Source organism: Pyrgilauda ruficollis, unplaced genomic scaffold (genome assembly GCF_017590135.1).
Source record: "Pyrgilauda ruficollis isolate IOZ18807 unplaced genomic scaffold, ASM1759013v1 scaffold34, whole genome shotgun sequence".
NCBI classification, from domain to species: Eukaryota; Metazoa; Chordata; class Aves; order Passeriformes; family Passeridae; genus Pyrgilauda; species Pyrgilauda ruficollis.
In genome coordinates, this window is record NW_024524822.1 from 6893993 (window position 1) to 6915470 (window position 21478).

Consider the following 21478-nt stretch of genomic DNA (forward strand, 5'->3'; position numbering starts at 1 on the left):
TCCAGCAAAGCTGTCTTTAAATTGGAGAAAAGGTTTGGTCTGTGGAAGAGTCTCTTGTTGAGGGTCTCAGATTTTGTGTGGTGGCTGGTGAACATCTCTCCCTGAGGAGCAGGGTGGGACCTGCAGCAAAGGGGAACAGGCAGGACCTGGGGTGAATGATCTATGAGAGCAGGGGCTTCCCCAGCTGAGCTGGGGCATCACTCCAAAACAGCCAGGGGCTCACCCAAACGTCCCTCAAGAACAAACCAAACACTTCTGCAGCCCTCAGCCAGCATTTGGCAGCTTTGGGATGACCACGAAAACCAGGGCAAGCACTGCCTGTGCCCGTCCCTGCTCCTTCCCCTGCAGCTCCTGGCAGACAGAACTCGGGTCCCAGGAGGCAGCAGCATCCTCGTGTCAAGGACAGCCACGTCTGTGCCAGCGCAGTGCCGTGCTCCTCGGCCCGTCCTCGCCTCCATGCTGGGCAGCCCCCGGAGCTGGATGGCTGAGCTTCCCTGGCATTCCTCCAGGCTGGATTTAGCTTGAGTTCCAGCAAAAACTTGCTCTTGGTCGTAGAGTTAAATTAAGTTAATGTGCAGCAATTGTTTGCTGGAGTCCTGCAAAGGTTTCGACTCCCACTGCAGCAAGGTGGGGAGGAAACTCTGAGCAGGAGGGAGGGAGAAACCCGGAGAGCTCCTCCCTCCCCCAGACACTGCTGACACTTTGTCGATAGCCAGAGACAGATGCCCAAGGTCCTATTACCTGCTCCTGGCTTTGGTTTGTGAAGGGTTTTATTCCCCCTCCGATTTTGTTGCCGAGCTGTGTCCGGCCCTGAGCGGATAATAGAATTTCATCGATAGACTGAGAAGGTGATGTATGTTAAAGCACTTAATATAAAGAGACTTCTACAGGAGCCCAAATTCAATTTGGCCAATGAACTCAATTGCAGGCATTATTGCATTCCAGGAGAAAAAACAAGAGCATTTATACACATTACTCTGCAAATATTTATGTTCACATATCCATGTGATGTCCTCTTCACCCTTCCTCCCTTCTGCTGGCTGACCCCCTAATGGGGAAGTTTGGTTTTGTGTTTGCTTTTTAAGAGAACTTTGAATATAAATAATGTTCCACCAGTCAGCAGGATCTTGACAGCTGGTGAGTGTCAACTTATTTAAAATAAATAGCCTCTCGGATGGGAACAGCCAGCCAGCGTGCTCTCCACTTTGGCATCTTTTAAATTGTCTCATCTTTGTAACCCAAACCTCAAATCATTTCGGAGGGCAGCGAGGAGGGTTCCTTCCTGCTGGGAGGACTCACCCGTCCCTACCACACAACCAAAAGTATAACCCACAAGGAAAACAACCTGCTCACAACCCTCTGACCTAACTCAGGGTTTTTTTCAGTTCTTTGGCTCTGCACAAAGTAGTGAAAGCCAGAAGCCTCTCACCCTGGTTCAAGCTGAAAAAAGCCAACACATTAAAATAGCTTTTCCTCTCCTTCCGCCCCTGGATCACAGGCTCAGGGAAGCTCCCAGCCCTGCTCCTGGGATGAGCCACCATGGTCATCTTCATCCCTTGAGCCCTGCTCTAGGAGTGACAACAGCAAACCCCTGCCAGAGCGATCTCCCAGCAAGGAAAATCCTGATATAAACGCTCTCCACAAAGGGACTGTGCTTCTTCCACGGCCCAGCCATTAGAAGCTATTTTTACCTGCTTCCACATGCACAGATGGGCCAGAAACAATCCAAGCTCAGCACCCGTTATGCTTTGCCCAAAAGATTTGCTCCCTGCTTTTGCTGAGCTGCCAAAAGAGTTGCAAAAGAGCAGGTAGAAGTGGGTAAGTGATGGCCGGGCAGCTGCCGGAGCGTGCTGCGAGCAGCGCTGGGGATGACAATAGAGAGATGGAGAAGAGTTATTCATGTTTCCCCGAGAGCCCAGATCAGTTGAAACATCCTTTTCCTTGGGGACGGCGAGGAAAGAGCTCCCTTCAAACACATCATCCCGTGAGACTCATTAAAGGCTCATCAATTACAGTGAGAGCAAACAATTCAGGGGAAGGCTCTGAGAAGCCTTCCTCCGGCCGGCAGTCATTAGCGGCTCTCCCGAGCTGCCTCTCCCCAGCAGAAAGGGAACAGGGGGGAAAAGCCAAGCCCAGGGGTGGAAAGGCAGGGGAGTGATGGCTTGGAACCCAGCAGGATGGGACCAGCAGTCTCCAGAGCATCCCTGTGCCCGTGCAGAGCATCCTCGTGGAGAGGAGCGTGCAGGCTGGGCTGGAGGGGAATGCAGGGGAGGTGGTGGCTTTCTTCTGCTCCATGTCCATCAGTGTTGTCTCATGGGCGCTGGGCAAGAGGCACAAGGAGATGGAGCAGCTCTCTAGTGTCACTGCACTGGGTCTGAGGGGGTGCCAGCACCCCAAGGCTGCCCCATCCCTGCAGGAAGGGAGAGGGATGAGGAGATGCTCCTTGCCTTTCTCTGCCTCGCTTCCCTGCTCTGCAAGTGGGGTTGAGGACAGAAAAGGGGTTTTAAAACAAGTAAGAATCCTTGGAAATAAAACAAAGGGCTGGGATGGCTTTTTAAAATTACTTCAAAAGTCGTTATTAATGAAAGCTCAGGGAAAGGGGCTGTTTTCCCACTCCCAGCACAGAGGGAGGTTTGCTGCAGGTTTGCTGCACTCACCCCCTTCCTGTGTGTGGGCATCTCCTTCCCTCACACGTGGGCTTGGCACCAGACACCTCTCCAGCAGCTTGCTGCTGTGACCTCCAGGATGCTGACATGGAGAATTGCAGAAAAGTGTTCTTTATGGCTGAAAAAAAAAAAAAAAAAAAAAAAAAAAAAAAAAAAAAAAAAAAAAAAGAAAAAAGAAAAGAAAAGAAGAAAGGAAAAAAAGGACACTTTCCTGTAAACTTTCCTCTTTGATGTTCCCTGGTGGAGGCATTGGCAGCATCAGAACCACACTGCACCACTCTGAAGAAAGCTGGATGACCTGCACTGAAATAAACTCATAAATAGCCCTTTGTGCAAACTGTAACATCTTGGGGCACACATTGCTCCGACCACTCCTGCTGGGAGCAGTGTGAGCCAGTTTTTGTTGGATGCCAAGTGCAGGGCTGTGACCTCCTGCCAGCCTGGGGCAGGGTGGGTGTCCTGAGGGTGCTGCAGGTCCTGCTGGGGCTGCTCCCCACCCCTGCTGACCCTACACAGGCTCTGAATGCTCTGTCAGCACAGCCTTGACCCACGAGCCAGAGAGGAGAAACACTCCCAGCTCCCCAGATCTCCTCCAGAGCCAGAGAGACCATATTGCAACCAGCACTTTGCTGGAGCAGCCCCGGGGCTGGAGCAGGGCCACGGCTCCCTTCTGCAGGACACAGAGCAGGTGTCTGCCCCGCTGCTGATTTTTAAGCCTCATTGCTAAGCAGCTCCTAACCTTTCCCTTCATCCTCTCCTTCCTGCGTGGCTGGGAGCCGAGGAGGATGAGCAGAGCGAGCAGGAGGAGCAGCTCCCACCCAGGGGACTGGGCTAATGCCATTTGCTCCAGTCTCCACCAGCTGAGTCTTGGCTGGGGAAAGGCAGGCACAGACCATCGGCGTGTCCTTGGGCTGTGGGCCCAGAGGAGGAGGCACAGGAGCCTGAGGAAGGGGTTGAAGCTGATCTGCTGAAGGCCAGGATGCAGAAACCTCTGCCCAAAACGGGGCTGGCTGAGGGTGCTTGGCTGTTCACCATTAAATAATGCAGCCTGATTGATTGGGCTGGAAAGTGCTGTGCTGCGGGGTCAGCCTGCTGGGGTTACAGTTCCCTGCTTAGATTGATGATCCTCAAAGGTCGACTTCAGAAAGCAATTCCCTGGTAAAATTGATCCTTCGGATAACAAAACTTTTGCACAGTGGCAAAGGGCCTAGCAGTGAGAAAAATCAGTGACCCGGGCACAGGCAGGCAAGGTGAACACTGCCTCTGCTTCCTCTTGACTCAATTTGCCTTGTTTACACCCGTTAGGAAGTGAGAAGCATGGGAAGAGCAGTGCTCTATCCCACCTGGCTGGGGGACATCCATGAGGAGCAGTGCTCTATCCCATCTGGCTGGGGGACATCCATGAAGAGCATTGCTCTATCTCACCTGGCTGGGGGACATCCATGAGCTCCCTCCCTGTCCCCACTGGGCAGGAGGCAGCTGGGCTGTCCCAGGAGCTGGTGCTGGGCCCCCAGCCCTCCCCAGCAGCAAGGGAGCAGTGTGTGTGGAGGAGCAGACCCTTGTGACCCTCCTGCACACAGCTGTGCCTCAGCAAGGCCAGGTCCCACTCTGGGGAGGAGGATTTGTAGCTGGAGCCAAATTAGTGGTGAATGGGTTTCACCCTCCTGCACTGGGAGCCAGAAACAGCCCAAAATGTCTGCTCAGCTCCTGCCAGGAGCAAGGATGTGCCACACATGGAGGAGGTTGGTCGAGAATGCCTCAGGCCACCTCGGGGACCAGGTGGTGGCCACCCAGGGCTGATGTCCCCACTGTGACTGGTCCATGACTCACAGGGTCAAACACTGGAGCCAAGAACCACCCTCCACCTCATCCCAAACTTCAGGGAAAATGAGGGCTGTGACAGTCCCTTCCATCATTGCACCCACTCCCCTGGGTCTCCTAAACCCCCCTAGGATGCTGAGGCTGTGCCCTGGAGCTGCCCCATCAGAGCAGGAGGGAGGAGAGCTGCAGCTCCTGGAGCTGTTACCCTGCTCAGGCAGGACCCAGAGCAGCAGTGGTGAGGCTTTGACCTGCTTTAACCTGCTTTACCACACCATCTTTGCCTGCTTTGCTCTGTCTGCTGGTTTTGAAGCGAGAGAAGGAGGCCACGCCGTGTGGACACTGAATAATTCAGAGCCAGGCTCCGCAGCGCCCGGGGCTGGGCAGCGCCTGTGCCACAGGGCTGGGGCAGCTCAGCCAAACCCTTCCTCACCAGAGCCAAAGGGGACATGCAGCATCTGAAATGCAGCATCCCTGCTGCCTGTAGGCACCAGCCAAAGCCACTTCCTTCCCCTGGATCTGGGCTGATCAGTCCCAGAGCTGCAGGGCTGTTGGTGCTGTCAGCCGTGACGCGGCGTCTCCAGCCCTCGCTCCCAAAGTGGAGCAGGCTGAGCGTGTCTGCCTCTGCTCCCTGGGCCATGTTTTCTTCTTTCCTCCCTTTTAGAGGCTGCAAAATTCCCTCCTCTGCTTGTTCAGACACAGGGCAGGGTTGTAAGACGGGGAGAGATTGTTCATCCAGATTATGCTGAGCCTCTGAGCAGGGTTTGCTAGAATTAAGGACAGGGAGGGGAGGGAGAGGAAACAGAGAAATCATACATGAGGTCAGCTTATCCAGCCATGCGTGAGGAGAGCATGGCAAAGGCGGCCTCAGTGGGTCAGGCAGGTGGCTGGGGAGCTTCTCTGGGGGCTCCAAGGGAGAGGGAAGAGGCACCAGCACCAGGGGCATGTACCAGCACCCAGACTCCCAGCTCCAGCCTAATCCAGGCTGTTTATCCCAGTGCAGACAGAGCACAAGGAGCAGCAGGCCATGTTTCCTCTGTTTCATTCCCTCAGCTCTGCATCTCCTGAGCCCTGTAAAAGGAAGTGCTGCCCCATCAGACTTCTCCACCCCTGCACAGAAGGCACAGCATTACTGTTTTCTAATGCTTCTGCTTCTGAGAGTGTAAATTATTGCACAAAGCAGGGAAAACCATCAGGCTGGGCTAGGGATCGGCTGTCTGGAATGAAATGAGATGTTTTGGTCCCCAAAGTCTCTGTCTGATGGCCTCAGCTCGGGCCCAGGAGTCACCAGAGCCACGTGTGAGTTATGGGCTCAGGCTCTGCGCTCTGCACAAGTCACCTCCGGAGCCTGAGCAACAGGAATTATTGTGCACAGAGATAATTATTCCCTGCATACTGCACTACAGCTCATTAAAAGTTTCTTAATGTTTGCAAATTGCTGAACAGCGTTTTTAGTTGTTGCCTTCTCTGATGAGGCGGGGACTAGCTGGTGGATGCTGGTGGTGGCTTGTTTTCTGTGTTATTTTGGTCACAGCAAGCTGGGGCTGTGCTGCACAGAGGGAGGAGGGTTTGTGCTGGGCAGCCTCACTCCACGGGAGAAAATGCTGCTGGTTTTGGCACAATGCACAGGGGACAAGGGCTGAGTGCCACCAGGGTTAGCCCAGCCCCTCCATCCCAAGCCAGACTGCCTCCAAGTCACAGCCTGCATCTGAGGTAATTACCCAGATTCCTGTAACAGCCTGACATGTGAGGGACTCCTTCCTGGTGTCTCAGCTGCAGATGTTGACTTGCCATTAAGCAGTCTGTGCTCCTCAGTCAGATGGTGGGAGTGAAGTGTCTCATCTTGGACGAGAGGCTGCAGATCTGCCCCGGGTGAGGAGGTGGGCTTTGAACCCCAGCACCAGATACCTGGGGAAAACTGCTGAGTTCAGTGAGAAAAACCTGCAGGAGGAGCAGGGATGGGGTGACCAGCCCAGCCTTAGCACATTTTCAGCACTACACTGGAAGCAAGCAGGAGCAGCAGCAACACCTGACAGCTCTTCCCTGTCTTCTTCCTCCAGGTGTAAATGCAACCTCCACGCCAACCTGTGCACCTTCAAAGAGGGCAGCCTCCAGTGCGAGTGTGAGCACAACACCACGGGCCAGGACTGTGGCAAGTGCAAGAAGAACTTTCGCTCCAGGTCCTGGCGAGCAGGGTCCTACCTGCCCCTGCCCAACGGGTCCCCCAATGCATGTAAGTAACCTGCAGGGAGCCAGCCCTGCCCTGGGCTGCAGCACGCCCACAGAGGGGAGGGGATGCTCATTTTATCCTTCTCCAGCTCCAATCAGTGCAGGATGCTCAGCTTTCCAAAGGGAAATGGGTTCTTACTCTGCCTTGGTACACAGAGAAATGAAAGAGGATCTGGTGGATGCAGAGGTGATGTGCTGGCTGCTGGCAGAGGAGTGGTGAATCTAAATGATTCCTGTCAAGAACAGGGATGATGACCTTAGGCCAAGATACAGCCACGGCTTCAGGGCAATGCCAGTTATTGTCCTTTGACAAAGGTGTTATTGAGCATGGTGCCCAGCAGCCATGGGGCTCTGGGCTGGCCCTGCTCAGCTGCAGGAGTGCTGGCTGCTCCCTGGATCCAGTCTGTGCTTGCTGGTGTCCCCTGCACAGCCCCAGCCTCCTCCACTTGCTGCTGGAACGCATCTCTGACAGTGGCAGTGCACAAAGGAGATGCAGGATGCATTCCCACCGTGTTCCAAACAGGGAATTGGGGCAGGAGACGCCACAGATGGGCAGGTTCCTCCTGGGCTCCTGTCCACCCCACATTAGCAAACTTGTTTAAATGTCACAAAGCCACAGTAGCCACTCCAGCCTTTCAAGCAGCAGCTTTGAGCATTACCAAAGAGAATCTTTTCTCTCCCTCCCTCCAAATTTTTTGAAAGATTTATGTGCTTTAAGATGATCAAAGCTGAAATTCAGGCTCCCAAGGCCGTGACGGGAATGTTTTGTGTGTGCCAGGGCTGGTAGACGAGCAGGTTCTTTGAAAGGGAACGAGCTTGTCAGCTCCCACCAAGCGGCTGCATTGCTTCAAAGGAGCCTGGGAGAGTTTCTGGTGCTGACAGGCACAGACATGCTGTTCTCTCTCTTTCCCTCCCCTCCATTCCTTGTGTCTTTTTCTATTTCCCTTTTTCCTCTCCTCTTCCTTCTCCCATTCATCTCTCTTCCCATCTGTCATTCAGTCTTCTTCCTCCTCCCCACATCAACATCCTCTTCCTCTGCCCCAGAGGCAGCTCTCTGAAGCCCTCTGCTCTTGGTAGTCCTGCCTCTTCCATCACTGTGCTTTATATTCACACAGAGCTGAGACTTTCCATGATCCACCCATGTGTTACAGCAGGGAGGCCCTTGGGGATGTTTAAAAACAGACTGGACAAGGCACTCAGTGCCATGGTTTAGTTGGTGAGGAGGTGTTAGCTCATAGGTTGGACTTGATGATCTTAAAGGTCTTTTCCAGCCTAGTTCATTCTGTGATTGTTCAGACCCTACAGCTTGTCCTCAGCCCAGTGCTCCTATGTGCTTGTCCTTTGCTGGGCTGTCACAGCAGCCCAAGGAAATGGTTAACAAAACCCATCAGCAAGGACCACGCTGGTTTTCCTTCCCCAGGTGAAAGGCTTGAGATGCCAGGAGCCCAGACAGCGTTGTCTGGCTGTTTCTGTGCTTTGACAAAAGCAGCTTTTAAGCTGTAGCAGCAAACTGATGTGCCTGTGAGCAAGCCCCCGCTAATTAGCTGCTGCTCAGTCCCATGTCGTGTGTCTGTGTGATCTTCTGATGGTGTCCTGCTTCCAGTGACTGGGCTTCCTCTTGTTTTTTCCAGGTGCAGCTGCAGGCTCAGCCTTTGGCAGTAAGTAAAACCCTGACTGAAATGCTGGCATTTAACACCTCGGTGCATGATCCTTGTGGATGTCACTAGGAAAAAAAAATATGGTTATTTTCTATCCATTATCATTTTCCAGGCAATAAGTCTTCCCTAATTGTGCCTCATTTTCTGTCCTGTCAAAGAGTCTTATATTTTCTTGCTCTGACTCCAGCAGCCTCATTTTGCCTCTTCCTCTGGCATGGTTTCCCCCCATGAGGTTCGTTAGTATGGCAGCCGGAAAGGAAATAAAAAAAGACTCTTCAAAATCACCAGTGCTGGCTGTGAACTCCCCCCCTCAGCCCCCCAGTACTGCAGAATTCTGCTCTGAGAAGGAGCTGGGTGTGAATTATTTGGCGTAGAACCCAGTCTGGGTCACCTTGGGCTATCAATAAAAAAGCATCTAGAGTGTGTGTACATCTGTACGTACACGTGTATGCATATGAACAAATGTCTGTGAGGTGTCAGCAGCAAAGGCAGAGCTCAGCAGGGATTTCTGCTGCAAGATTGATGGCAGGAGAGGGCTCCTTATTTAACAAAGCTGGAGGTAGTTTGATATCAAAGAGCCTGGAGTTTTGGGTAAGCAGAAGCCTGGGTTTGAATGCTGTGGTGCAGAGTGCCCCTCCAGAAGAAACAAATCAGGGAGCTGAATGAATAATGAGTTCTTTGGTTTGCAGGCAAGTGGGAAGAATTGGAGGAGGAATCGTTTCAGGGAAATGCAAATGCAATTAAGAAAAATGCACCTAGTAGAAAAGTAGAGGACAGGTTTTCTGGGTAAATGAACCATATTTAGATTTTTAGCAGTTAATTACTTGAAATTTTCAAATAAAAATTAAAGGTCTCCCTTAAATAATTCAGGATTTTTAAGAAATAAATGTTTCAACAGCTCAAAATATTCTTCACCTTTGTCTTCAAAACCATTTTGATAACTTTTTTTTCCCTCCCATTTACAAAGCTTGGCATCCTCAGCACTACTTTTGTTTCCCTGGAAGCCGGGAGGGTGCTGGGAGCGATGTGCAGGAGGAGGACAGGAGGGATTTATGTCCAAGGCCAGTTAAGGAGAGATTATTTAGCCCACATAGGAGACTAGAAGTGACCTAAATTAAGTATTTAAACTAGCTCAGGGCTATTATGAAATTAAGCATGATAATCTGCATGAAGCAGTGGGACAAACAAGGACAGGAGGGCAGCAGGTGTAAGTTAAGGAGGAATTTGTATCCCAGTGTTATTTTAGTCGGGGTTGTTGTGGGGAGCAGTGGGGTGGGATCACTCCTGGCTCCACGGGTGCTCTGCTGACCCCCAGCCATCCCGAAATTTGAAGGGTGCCACTGGAAACAAACATGTGCCAGTGGTCCTGGTTGGGTTTGATGGTGCCAGGTAATTTGGGGAGGGGTGGCAGCAGGGAATTGGAGCACAACTAGGCACATGGGCACCGGGCAGTGGGAGCCCAGCTTGGCCTGGGGGCTCCTTGGCACCTCCTGCCCGCTCCTCACCCATCCCTGCCCAGACGTGCCTTCATCTCCCCCTTTCAGCTTAATTGGCAATTAGTTTATGATGGAGCTGTAAGTATTTAAGCCAATATCTGCACCAACAGAGTAAGCTGATCCAGCCCCAGCCTGCAGCCCCTGCTCACACACACACACACACACCCTCGCTGCGGGCAGCCTCATCGAGCCGCCGTCGCCTTAATCCCGCCAGTGCCCCAGTTGTGACCGTGCTGAGAAATCAGTCACCAGTTCAGGCCAGCCTCACGGGTGTGCAGGCTGGCATGGAAACCCACCATGCCCCCAGGAAGTGCCTCCCAACTCTTCTCTTTGCTTGTCAGCGTACGAGCGACCGCAGCGAGTAAACGCCGCAAAAACCACCACCGCAAAAACCACCACCGCAAAAACCACCACTGCAAAAACCACCACCACCACCTCAGCCACCACCTCAACCACCACCTCAACCACCAGCACCAGCAGCAGCACCCCCCTACCAGCCACCACCACACAGCCAGGTGGGTGCCATGCTCCCTGCCCCGCTCAGGGGCCAGGGCTCTGCTCCCAGGCTCCTCTCAGCTGCTGTGTCGGTGGCCGTGGATCTCTGCTCTGTAGGATGATAAAGGGACATGGATAAAAATCACCCTGGCTCTGTTCACTTTCCACCAGGCAGCCCTGGTTTGCTGTTGTCTCTGGCACAGCTGCCAGAGATGCTCTCACAGCTCTGTGACAAGCAGGGCGGGAAGGCAATGAAGAGTTTTTTGATCCATAATAAATTTAAGCCAGGTATTTCTCTGGAAGGAAAGGGGAATTGCACCCCATCTTGCTCTATCCCTGAACTCCTGCCACTTGCCACCAGACTCAGAGCAGCCCACAGGTTTTGCTCTGTCCTTGCTGGTTGTCCCAGTCCTGCACCAAATTCCTGTGGCCAAACCCATGGATGTACTGCAGGTGCAGTTTTCCTGTTGCAGGATTCCAGAATTCCCCAGGTGGTTCCTGTCCAAGCAGCCTGGGAGCGTGCAGGGCTGGAGCTCACACACGTGCCAGAAACATCCTTTCCTAATTTCTGAAATCTCCCAGTGGAGGAAAACTTTTGTCCTTTTTCTGGGGGTTCCTCCTTCCCTCTTCCCCTGAACAAGGAGACAGCGTTTCTCCTTGTCTTTTGGAAATGAGCAGATAAAACTTAACAGCAGGACATTTTTTTAAGCTGTTCATGGGGGAATTAGACACGCATTCCTCCCTTTGCCATGCTTTCAGGGCCTGATATTTCCCAGGAGGACGTTTTACACCCACAGCATGTTAGTAACAGTCTGTCTGGGGGAGCTGCCAGAAGCCAGTCAAAGGGATGAGGAAGCTTGATTGCATGTTTATGCAAATATAGATATATTCATGGAAGTACCCTGCTTGAGGAGTTAATCAGGGAGCTGAGGGTTTAAGTCCAACTTCCATGGAGTTGGAGTGACCCTGGAAAAAGAGTGCAAGGCTCAGCTTTGTTAAGAAGAGCTCCTTACCCAGATCCATGCTGCACCTCTTTAGGAGGAGGTGAGCATGGAGCTCACCCATCCCCACAGCCCCAGCAGGGCCAGGTGATCACATCTACATCCACACAATCCACTGGGGCTGATCTGATTTTTATCCATGCTCACCTGTAGTGACATTTTAGGGCTATTTTTTTGCTGTGTTTGTGTGGGTAGCTGCTTGGTGTGTCTCTTGTGTGACTTGCAGTGCTCTGCCTTTGTGGCACCTCTGGCACAGGCAGGACAGTGTCTCTGGGGAGTCGGGGTGCTGGGGGTAACCTCTCCTGCCAGCCTGCTCTGAGGGACCTGAGAGACATCACAGGGTTTATTCCTTCTCCAAAACCTGCTTCCTGGGCAGAGAAAATGTTTTCCTAATGCTTTCATTAACTGATGGCAAGGGACAAAAATTAATAAATTGCTGCCCAGCTGCCAGGTTGTTGGCTTTCTACAGCTAGGCCTGAGTTCCTTGCTCCTCACCCCATCCAGATCCCCATCTGTGCTTCTGCAGAGCCAGGTCCCACCCCAGGATGGTGTCCCTGGAGGGGCTGCTCCACAGAAGAGGGCAGCCAGGGCCAGCAGCAGCTCAAGGACCTGCTCTTACCTGGGCAGCATGAGGGGCTTGATGCCAAAGTCGACTCTGTGCCCCTGACCAGCAACAGGGAATCAAAGCACAGCTTAATTCTGATCTGCTTTTGGCCAGAGATGCTCCTCCTCCATGAAAAACAGAAAGAATTTCTTTAAAACTATGGCATTCCCAAGGGCCTGCAGGTCTAATTCACCTGGGCCCCAAGGGAAACACTTTGTGAAAGAGGTGACCCCTTGAACTCCTGGTAGATCACATTTGCAAGAGGTGACCCCCAAGTAGGATCAGAATCCCAAAGTGAGACACTCTGTTGTAACCCCTACTTCTAATTTTAGGAGCTTTAAAATCCCTCCTTGCTCTAAAGCCAGACATTTAAACCAGTCCTGCCAGAGCCCTGCCCCATCCCTGCGCTGTTTCACCCTCTAACTGACACACTATCTTCTACCCTCTGAATTTCTGCTTCCCACCATAAGCAAGCATCATCAGACCAGCCTCTGAGTTTGCTGCCTCAGTGCCCGTGACAGAAGCACAGAAAAAGCCAGGTATTTAAAGGCAGCCCGGCGTGTTTTTCCCCTCTCCTCGGTGCCTCCGCACAGCAGTGGGTAGCAGCTCGGCAGAAGCAGCGTGGCACGTAGGCTAGAGGAGTGGATTAGATTTGGGTTGTCTCTGGGTTGCATGGAGCTGCTAGACATCTGCTTCCTTTGGCTGCTCGTGGTGTTTTCGTGGTCAAGGTGGAGCTGTGGTCGTGCTCGTAGGATGCTTTCTGTGCCTGGTGTGTGATGAGAGGGGAGAGAGGGAGGAGTTCACGGGCAAGGGATGGGGTCTGCAAGCAGTGGAAGCTGCCAAAGGGGGTAGAAGGAAGAGAAATCACAGAGTTACCCTTAGGAGGATGAATTAAGTGCTATTCTCCTTTGCCTTCTGCAGTTTTGCTATTTCAAAGCCTTCCTTGAAGCCTGTCAACTTCTTCCTTGACATTTGTTCAATTTTTTCCCATGTTCAAAATAAGCAGGAAAAAAAAAAAACCACCAAAAAAACCCAAACTTTTCCTTTTTAATTTTTTTTTCCTGCTTTAATTTTCCTCCCTCAAGTTCATGGCAGTCTCAGCAGTGCCAGTTCACCTCTAGTTAAAACAGGACCAGCCTGAGCCCTGCTGGGTGGTCACAAGCTCCAGCAGAAATTGAGCACAGCCTGGCTTTGGGGAGGTTCTGCAGGAAAGGGATCCCTGAGAAGGACTTTTCCAGGCTGCTCCCCCACTCCTCCAGTGCTGTTTGCCCCTGTGGTTTTTGCTATGAAATGTGACTTCTTGGTTCAATTTATTCCACTTCCTCAGAAGGCCACCAAGAACAGCAATTTCCATCACAGCTGCCCATCGTTTCCCATTTTTATGAAGTGGGTCTGGGGCAAAATGTGTCTCTCTCCCCCTCCCAAAATATAAAACTGTCCATTATGGCCCAGAGCTACAAAGGGAAAGGTTCTCAGGATAATGAGCATTAATAATTTTCTTGGCTCTGTAAATGCGATTGAGTGGAGGTGTATGTGAATGACTAAAAAGCAAAATGCCTCCAGGGCTGTTTTTTATTGTGACTCTAATTAAACCCTTGCCAATTTGCACAGGGATTTTTTCATATTCTCTTTAACACCGTATTAATATCAATTGGTTTCCACTTTCCAGCTGAAAAGGACAATGTCTATCACCTTCTCTTAGAGCTTGTCATTAAAAAAATAATTTTTTTTTCCTTTTTTATTCTGTATTGTTTATCATCCCCTTGATGAAGCTGGGAAATCACATTTCTCTCCTACTCGGGTTTGTCCTTTGAAACTTGGCAAGAATCAAGAGGTTTTTTTTTTTTTTTCCCTCCTCCTCCTTATGTTACCCAACTGGAGCTTGAAATTAATAATACGGCTCTTAAAATTTTTAGTCCCCGGTTTGTTTTCTAGCAAACCTGAAGATTGTTACCAATGTTGAGAAGCAGGGGAGGGGGATGGAGCCAGAGGGGGTGAGGGCTTGCAGGGAAACCAAACAAGTGAGCTATACAATTTCTTGCTGGTTCAACTTCTCTGAGGTGGTTGGAAATCCTTTGATTTGTATTTCTGAGGGAACAGCAGAGCCTGAAGGAGGGCGTGGGGGCTGGGATTGGAAACCAGGGCTCGGTGCCTCCATCCCAGGTGTGTGTGCTGTTTCTCAGCCGTTGTTTCAGAGCAGAGGGCTGCAGGGCAGTGGCTCAGATGTGAGCACAGGGCAGCTCAGCACACGCTGCCCCTCACAGCTCAAGGGCTCTGGTGACCCCCGTGGCACAGGGCTGGGTGTTGGATTTGGGGCTCTGACTCCCTGTGGGAATGCTGCAGGGCTTTTGTGGGATACCAGCTCCCCCAGTAACACAATTTTCCCTTCGATCGCTGCAAGACTACCCCAGCTTGTCAGCGGCTGCCCCGCTGCAGGTGGGCTCTCCCCCGGCCAAGGCTGGCCCAGGAGCACAAGGTAGGAGCCACAGGGTCCTGCCAGTTAGATTCCTGCTTTAGTTTCTAGCTCTGCACCTGTGTTTTCCATGCCTCTCTCCTCCTGCTGCCCAGCAAGGAGCTCGGGGTTTGTCTGTGCCCTGCCCGCAGCTGGGCCGAGCCTCGGGGCTCAGCCGTGTACAGATGAGGAGCGTGAGTGGGAGAAGGGATTGTTCACAGCTTGCTGCTGGTGTGAGCGGAGAGGATCATGGAAATCCTGTCATCTCCCGAGGCTGGAGCCTGTTTGTAGAGCAGAATCTCCCTGTGAGTGATAGGCCTGTGTGGCTCAGAGCACAGATCCTTCTAATGCATTTCCTGCCTCAGTCTCCTCCGTGACTGCCTGAGGTGCTCCGGCTGGGAGCCTTGGGAGGTTTCTCTCTGGCTGTTGAGGCTGAAGCTTCTCCTCCTCAGGGTTCCCACCACACACACGCTTTGGTAGCTGCCCTTGGTGCTCAGCTCCCTTTTCCCACCTGAGATTCCTGCAGCTCACTCCAGCCGTAGCCTTTAGCATCCTCCCCGTGCAGATCACGGCATCCTGGGCGTGTGTGGGCTCACAGAGAGGCAAAGCTGCTTTTGCTGCAGTAACAAGGGATAGAGCTACACCAAGGGGCCAGGAGTGCTGACAGCCCTGACAGTGCTCTGCAGATCTGGCTCTCTCCGTGCCTGGGCAGTGTCAGGACCACATGCCAACACTCAGCCGTCCAGCAGCTCCCACACCTTCCCCTTAGGAATGCTTCTCCTGCCTCTCTTCACACTTAGAGATGCTAACTTTGAGGAGACTTTGTCTCACCTTCCTGCTCCAGCACATCCTCCACCAGATACAGCTCCAGTGACGCAGCCTAGACACCTGCCTAGAGCTTCCAGTGTCCCTTTGCCACCCTGTTAAACAAACCAGGGGGATCTGTTTTAAATCTGATGTTCTCTCTGATGCCACCTGCGATGACCCACCAAACACAGCAGCACTTGGAGAGAAGCCAAAGCCACCAGAGCCTCCCGAGAGCATGCGAGGTAAGGCCAGGCCTGCCCCAGGCTGGGACAGGGCAGGTTTCTCCCTCAGTGCCACAGGCCAGGACACCCAGCTGTCCTCAGCACAACCCTCATTGTACAATATCCTACTCAGAGTGTTCAGCTCAGCTCTGCTCTGCTCATCCAGCCCCTTTTTGGGATGTTTGGGGCCAAGGAAAGCCACGGAGACCAGCAGGGCCCTGGTACCACAGCAGCTTCAGGGATGGTGTTTGCGGCAGGAGCAGCTGCACTCTGACCATGGCTGAGCCCATGGGGAGCAGGGCCACCTCCTGCCACCACTGTCACTGTGAGGATGTGACCGAGACAGGTGGCTGGAGCTGGCCATCCTGCACTTGCAAGGGCATAAACTCCACAAAAAATCCAATGGAACCAGAACCCACTTCCAAACACCCCCTGGGACCTCAGTGCTGCTCAACCCAGCTCCTCACTGGGCTCAAGAAAGCACAAAACCTCCCAAGGCTTGGTGGCCTTTACCTGGGTCATTCTCTGTGGGTCTGGCTGGCAGCACAACCCCCAGGGAGCCCCATTCCAGCTGGGACAGCCCTTTGCCCTGAGGAAACACGGGAAACATGGCCCTGGGAGCCCCCTCCCCAGCACAGCTCTCAGACCTCTTCTATCCTCTAGCGGCTCCGAAGAGCAAACCAGGGCGCACAGCACACTCTGCAGGCAAGAAGCACAAGAAAAAGACAGGTACGTGCTGCTGGGGAAGGGCCAGGCTGGAGCAGCACCTGCTCTGCAGGACCCTGTAGCAACCCCTGCCAGATGCCACCTCCGTAGCACTTGTCCTCCTCACAGATTTTTGGGTGCCAGCTGGCCTGGCCTCTGTGGCCAGTAGAAAATGGTTTGTAAGTTGTAGATCCTTATCCCAAACCACACCACCAAGCACCCATAAAGGGGGCACATGAGAGTAGCTGCTCCCAGCTGTGCAGCAGAGTTATTGTGTTCTCCATGCATTGAGTTTTTCATGCATCAAACTTTGAGTAGGGGAGGGGAAGAGGAGAAATGTAGCAGCTGCCAGGTGTCTGCTGCAGAAATAGATGCCAGTGCTGCCAGCACACTGCTCTTGGCATTGTTCTCGTGGCAGGGGAGGACACGGGGTGCTGCTAAGCTGGGAGAAAAAGCCTTTCTCTGATTTTTCTCAAGCATCCTCAAAGAGCTCAAAACTCATCCGGCTCAAACCAAACTCTGGCCCAGTGGCTCCCATTGAAACATACAAAGGTAAGCGGAGGGAGGGAGGTGCTCCAGGGCTCCCTGACCTCACTCAGGTGATGTGCTCCTGCAGACTCAGACATGGAGAAGGTGGGAGGGTCTGTCTGAGTCGTGGTTAGCTGTTGGCTGTGTGTAGCAGTGCTTCCCTAGTCTGAAACAACACCTGGGAATTGCAGCAGGCTGAAATTCTTTAGATATCAGTTGATGAAGCAGAAGTTACTTCACAAGAGACTCTCAGCTCTTCCTCAGGCAGCTGTGAACCGTGGGGAAACCTCTGCCCTGCTCCTTCTTCCCTGGTCATCATGTCATTGATCACATTTTCTCCTCCAGTTGCATGTGCATGCCAACCCACACCCTTCCCTGCCATCCCTCTGCCATCCTTGAATGTTTAATGTTCTGCTTGGAACAAAGCCGCAGCTCCAAAGGCTCTGAAAGCTCAGACCTGGCTGAGACTCTTTCTGCTCACGTTATCCCCTGCCCTTGCTGGCTTGGAACCTCCTGACCAGGCCAGCTGGGCCACAAGTCCTTTTCTCCTGAGTTGCACATCTTACTATATAAACTCCCAAATCTATAAACTCCCAGTAAGATCCAGCATTTGCATCTGACACTGCAAGACTGTCACCAACCCAAGCCATAGTAACAAAAAGGAAACACAAGAAGCATAAAATCCAATCCCCCTGACTACAAATTCACCCACAGATTGTTCTCTAACACGTGCCCACAGCTGAGAGAGGTCAGCCCTGGTGACAGGAGCATTTGGCCAAGTGATGGTGGCATCTCCCACCCCACCAGCAGCCTTTGCAGGCCGTGCTGTGCCAGGCAAGCCCTGGTTCAAACCTCCACACACCTGTCCACCAGCTGTTGAAGGGTCCCACACAAGCCACACTGCCTTGCATAGGCTTATTTTAAACATTTAACCTGAGAGCCAGCACCCTCCACAACAAGGAAGGGGCTGAGAAGGGATACAGAGGGGAAAAGGAGAGGCTGTGAAGTTCACCTGGACACGCAGCAGCTCCATCTCCAGTAGAACACCCTCTGCCAGCCCCATCCCACGGGCCAGTCCCCTCTGTTCTTTGCCAGGGCTCCTCACAGTCCTGCAGCCTCCCCAGAGCCAAACCAGGCTCTGCTCATTAACAAGGCAGCTCTATAATTAACATCTGACTCCCCTCCACTGCCTGCTCCCATAATTATTCCGTTTCTGAAAGAAATCATGTCCCGGGATTGCAAGGGGCTGGCTCCTGCCTGTCCACACCCCAAGATTACCGGGACCCTGACCCTGCTCTGCTCTCTGAGCGATGATTTCCAGCCTGATCCCCCCATGGTGATGGAGAACTGTGAGCACTCCTCCTGCCCGCGCCCCCAGCCCTGCTCTGGCAGTGGCCATGGCATCCCCTCCGGCAGGACCCTCCTGCACAGAGGCTCCTCTCCTCCTCCCACGAGGAAAAGCACTCCATCCGCATGTCCCCAGCTGTCCCCTCCTCTCCCCCGCAGACTGCGAGTGCTACGGCCACTCCAACCGCTGCAGCTACATCGACTTCCTGAACGTGGTGACCTGCGTGAGCTGCAAGCACAACACGCGGGGCCAGCACTGCCAGCACTGCCGCCTGGGCTTCTACCGCAACAGCTCCGCCGAGCTGGACGACGAGAATGTCTGCATAGGTGAGCACAGAGTGTCTGTGAGTGTCTGCATAGGTGAGCACAGAGAATGTCTGTGTAGGTGAGCACAGGAAATGTCTGCATAGGTGAGCATGGAGAGTGTTTGTGTAGGTGAGCATGGAGAGTGTTTGTGTAGGTGAGCATGGAGAGTGTTTGTGTAGGTGAGCACAGAGAATATCTGTGTAGGTGAGCACGGAGAGTGTCTGTGAGTGTCTGCATAGGTGAGCATGGAGAATGTCAGCATAGGTGAGCACAGAGTGTCTGTGTAGGTGAGCACAGGAAATGTCTGCGTAGGTGAGCATGGCCCCAGCTGGGTTCTCTCTCTGTGAGTGGGCCTCATTCAGCCCCTCTCTGGAGGGTGTGGGGCCCACCTGCATGCTCTGCAAGGATGGCAGCTGGTACAGTCTGTGCAGCCTGCCAAGGCATCTCTTCCCTGAAAACAAAGCCTAAAAATTAGAATCACAGTTTGGGTTGAAAACTGTCTAGTTCCACCCCCTGCCATGGGCAGGGATACCTTCCACTATCCCAGGTTGCTCCAAGCCCCATCCAACCTGGCCTTGGACTCTTCCAGGGATCCAGGAGCAGCCACAGCTTCTCTAGGCAAACCATGCCAGGGCCTCTCTGCCCTCACAGTAAAAAGCCTTTGTGACTGAATTCAGATGCCTTGCTCAGCCAGGAAGGGCTCAGCTCCAAAGAGGGGTGGCCCTTGCACCCGTGGCTGTTTGCACTGTTGGGGCCTCTTAGGCCAGCGTGTCCTCCCAGCCCCTTGGTCTCTAAGCTCTCCTCCACAGCACATCTCCAGACCTCTCCAAAGCCCCCAGCGCCTCCCTCAGGGAGGGAACCCCAGGCAGGACAGGCTCTGACCTCCCTGTCTTTGGCCAGAATGTAACTGCAACCAGATCGGCTCCATGCACGACCGCTGCAACGAGACCGGCTACTGTGAGTGCAGGGAAGGCGCCACGGGGCCCAAGTGCGACGACTGCCTGCCCAACTACTACTGGAGACAGGGCTGCTTCCGTGAGTACCGGGGCCAGGGAGCTGAGAGATGCCTCCAAACAGGAGCAGCAGCTCCAGCACTGTTGGCTTGGGTGCCCCCATGATGCTCAGGGTGCAGGGTGAGCAGATTCCGGCCATTCTTCCCAAATACAAAATTACTTTATAGCTTTGGCCATGGAGTTTGCACCCCTCCACTGCATTCTGCTGGCCTTGGAACTGCTCTAGTCTTGTATTTGTGGGGTTTCTAGATGAACCCAGGTAAAAGAAGGAAGGATGAATCTGACTCCATGTTCTTAGAAGGCTAATTTATTATTTTATTATCTACATTATATTAAAGAATATATAAATATATAAAGAATATACTAAAACTATACTAAAGTATACTAAAGAATGCAGAAAGGATACAGACAGAAGGCTAAAAAATACTACTGAAAATCTCGTGACTCTCTCCAGAGCCTCGACACAGCTGGCTGTGATTGGCCAATAAGTAAAAACAATTCACATGAAACCAATGAAACAATCACCTGTTGGGAAACAGTGTCCAAACACATTCCAAAGCAGCAAAACACAGGAGAAGCAAATCAGATAATTATCGTTTTCATTTTTCTCTGAGGCTTCTCAGCTTCCCAGGAGAGAAATCCTGGGCAAGGGGATTTTTCAGAAAATATGACGGTGACACTCTAGCGCCGGGAGGGCTGGATAATTTAACCCCTAGGAGCTAAAATCTAGTTCCCACAGCAGCCAAGGGGTTTAACCCTGCAGGGTAACACCTGCACCTCTCCCTGTCACCCTGCAGCCAATGTCTGCGACGACGAGCTCCTGCTCTGCCAGAACGGCGGCACCTGCTACCAGAACCAGCGCTGCATCTGCCCCGTGGGCTTCAAGGGCGTGCTGTGCCAGCAGTCCAGGTGTGAAGTGGACAAAAAGGACTGTGACGGTGCCCCCGGTGCCGGTGGCAGCCTGGCCACCGTGGCGCTGGGGCTGCTTGCCCTGCAGCTGCCAGGCTGGGTGGATCTCTGAGGCTGCACAGCCCGAGGGACATGGGGACACCGAGGTGACGGGTGGCCGTCCCCACCGCCTCCTCCGCCTTCCTTCACGCTAGGACTTGCACGACGTCTTTCGGGCCACTTTCCAAGCAGAGAGGTACGCAGGGAGCTGAGCGCTGCCCGCGGAGCCAGCCCGGGGTGCCCGCTGGGGACACGGGGACATCAGCAGCCTGTGGGGACACGGCCCGTCCCTGCGCACAGGGACTCTGTCCTGCTCCGCACAGGGCGGCCCGGGCTCCGGGCAAAACAGTGCCGCGATCCGAGGGATGGTTTTTTTTATTATTACTTTATTTACTTTGGTATAGGCTGGGGTGTTGTTTTTACTTTCCCTCCTCTTAGCGTCCTGGTTTGGAAGAGCCGGTGATGACAAGAGCAGAGCCCCAGCACACAGCAGGCAGGGGACAGGAGGGAGGGGAGAGGGGACCCTGGTCCATCCCTGCTGCATAGCCCCACATCCCACCACAGGCCTGGCCTGGCCACGCACATACTGTTGCCTACAACTGTAGTTGCTGCATTGATTTTGTATTTTCATGGCTGGGTTTTCTTTTCTTGCACTTATGGAGAGCACAGGGGCCATGAGGCGTTCGGAACTTGAGGAGTGCAGTGTCTTATCCACACATGTCCGTATGGTGTACGGGTCAAATTCTTCTTTTGGTAGAGACTTATTTTTGTTTGGATTAAATGTTATAACAGAACCACGACCTAAAGGGACATTTTATCATGAGCATTTGATTCTGGTGTATCCTCCTCAGTAAAGCAACTATTAATGGCTGCTTGATCACCACGTTTTCCTTTTTGTGTGCACAGTTAATTACAGGTAAAGACTTATTTTTTGATTCATAATGTCCTCTTGTGTTTTCTGAGTCACTACCAAGGTGCACCACATGGTGAGGGAGAGGGGAGGGAGAGAGAGGTTGCCTCATCACTGAGAGCCGTTAATTATTTCTCCTAATTACTTTGCTGAGCCTAGGTTAGACTACTAACTGTAGACAATGAGCAAAGTCTGAGTGATATATTAAGCCCTGGTCTTGTGTGAAAAGGCCATTTCCAAATGAGCCTGCAGCAGGAAAAGGCTGGCTAGTGCA

The 21478-nt window shown here is 52.7% G+C and overlaps 1 protein-coding gene across 1 annotated transcript in view; it reads left to right on the forward strand.

The window, feature by feature from the left end:
• Positions 1-21236, forward strand: part of NTNG2 (netrin G2) — a 47188-nt gene extending 25952 nt beyond the window's left edge. The window contains exons 4-8 of the mRNA XM_041475205.1: positions 6545-6717; positions 8345-8371; positions 18187-18354; positions 19234-19368; positions 20144-21236. Of these exons, the coding sequence (XP_041331139.1) occupies positions 6545-6717; positions 8345-8371; positions 18187-18354; positions 19234-19368; positions 20144-20367 (727 nt within the window). The 3' untranslated portion in view covers positions 20368-21236. The remainder of the gene's footprint in view (positions 1-6544; positions 6718-8344; positions 8372-18186; positions 18355-19233; positions 19369-20143) is intronic.
• The last annotated feature ends 242 nt before the right edge of the window (positions 21237-21478 follow it).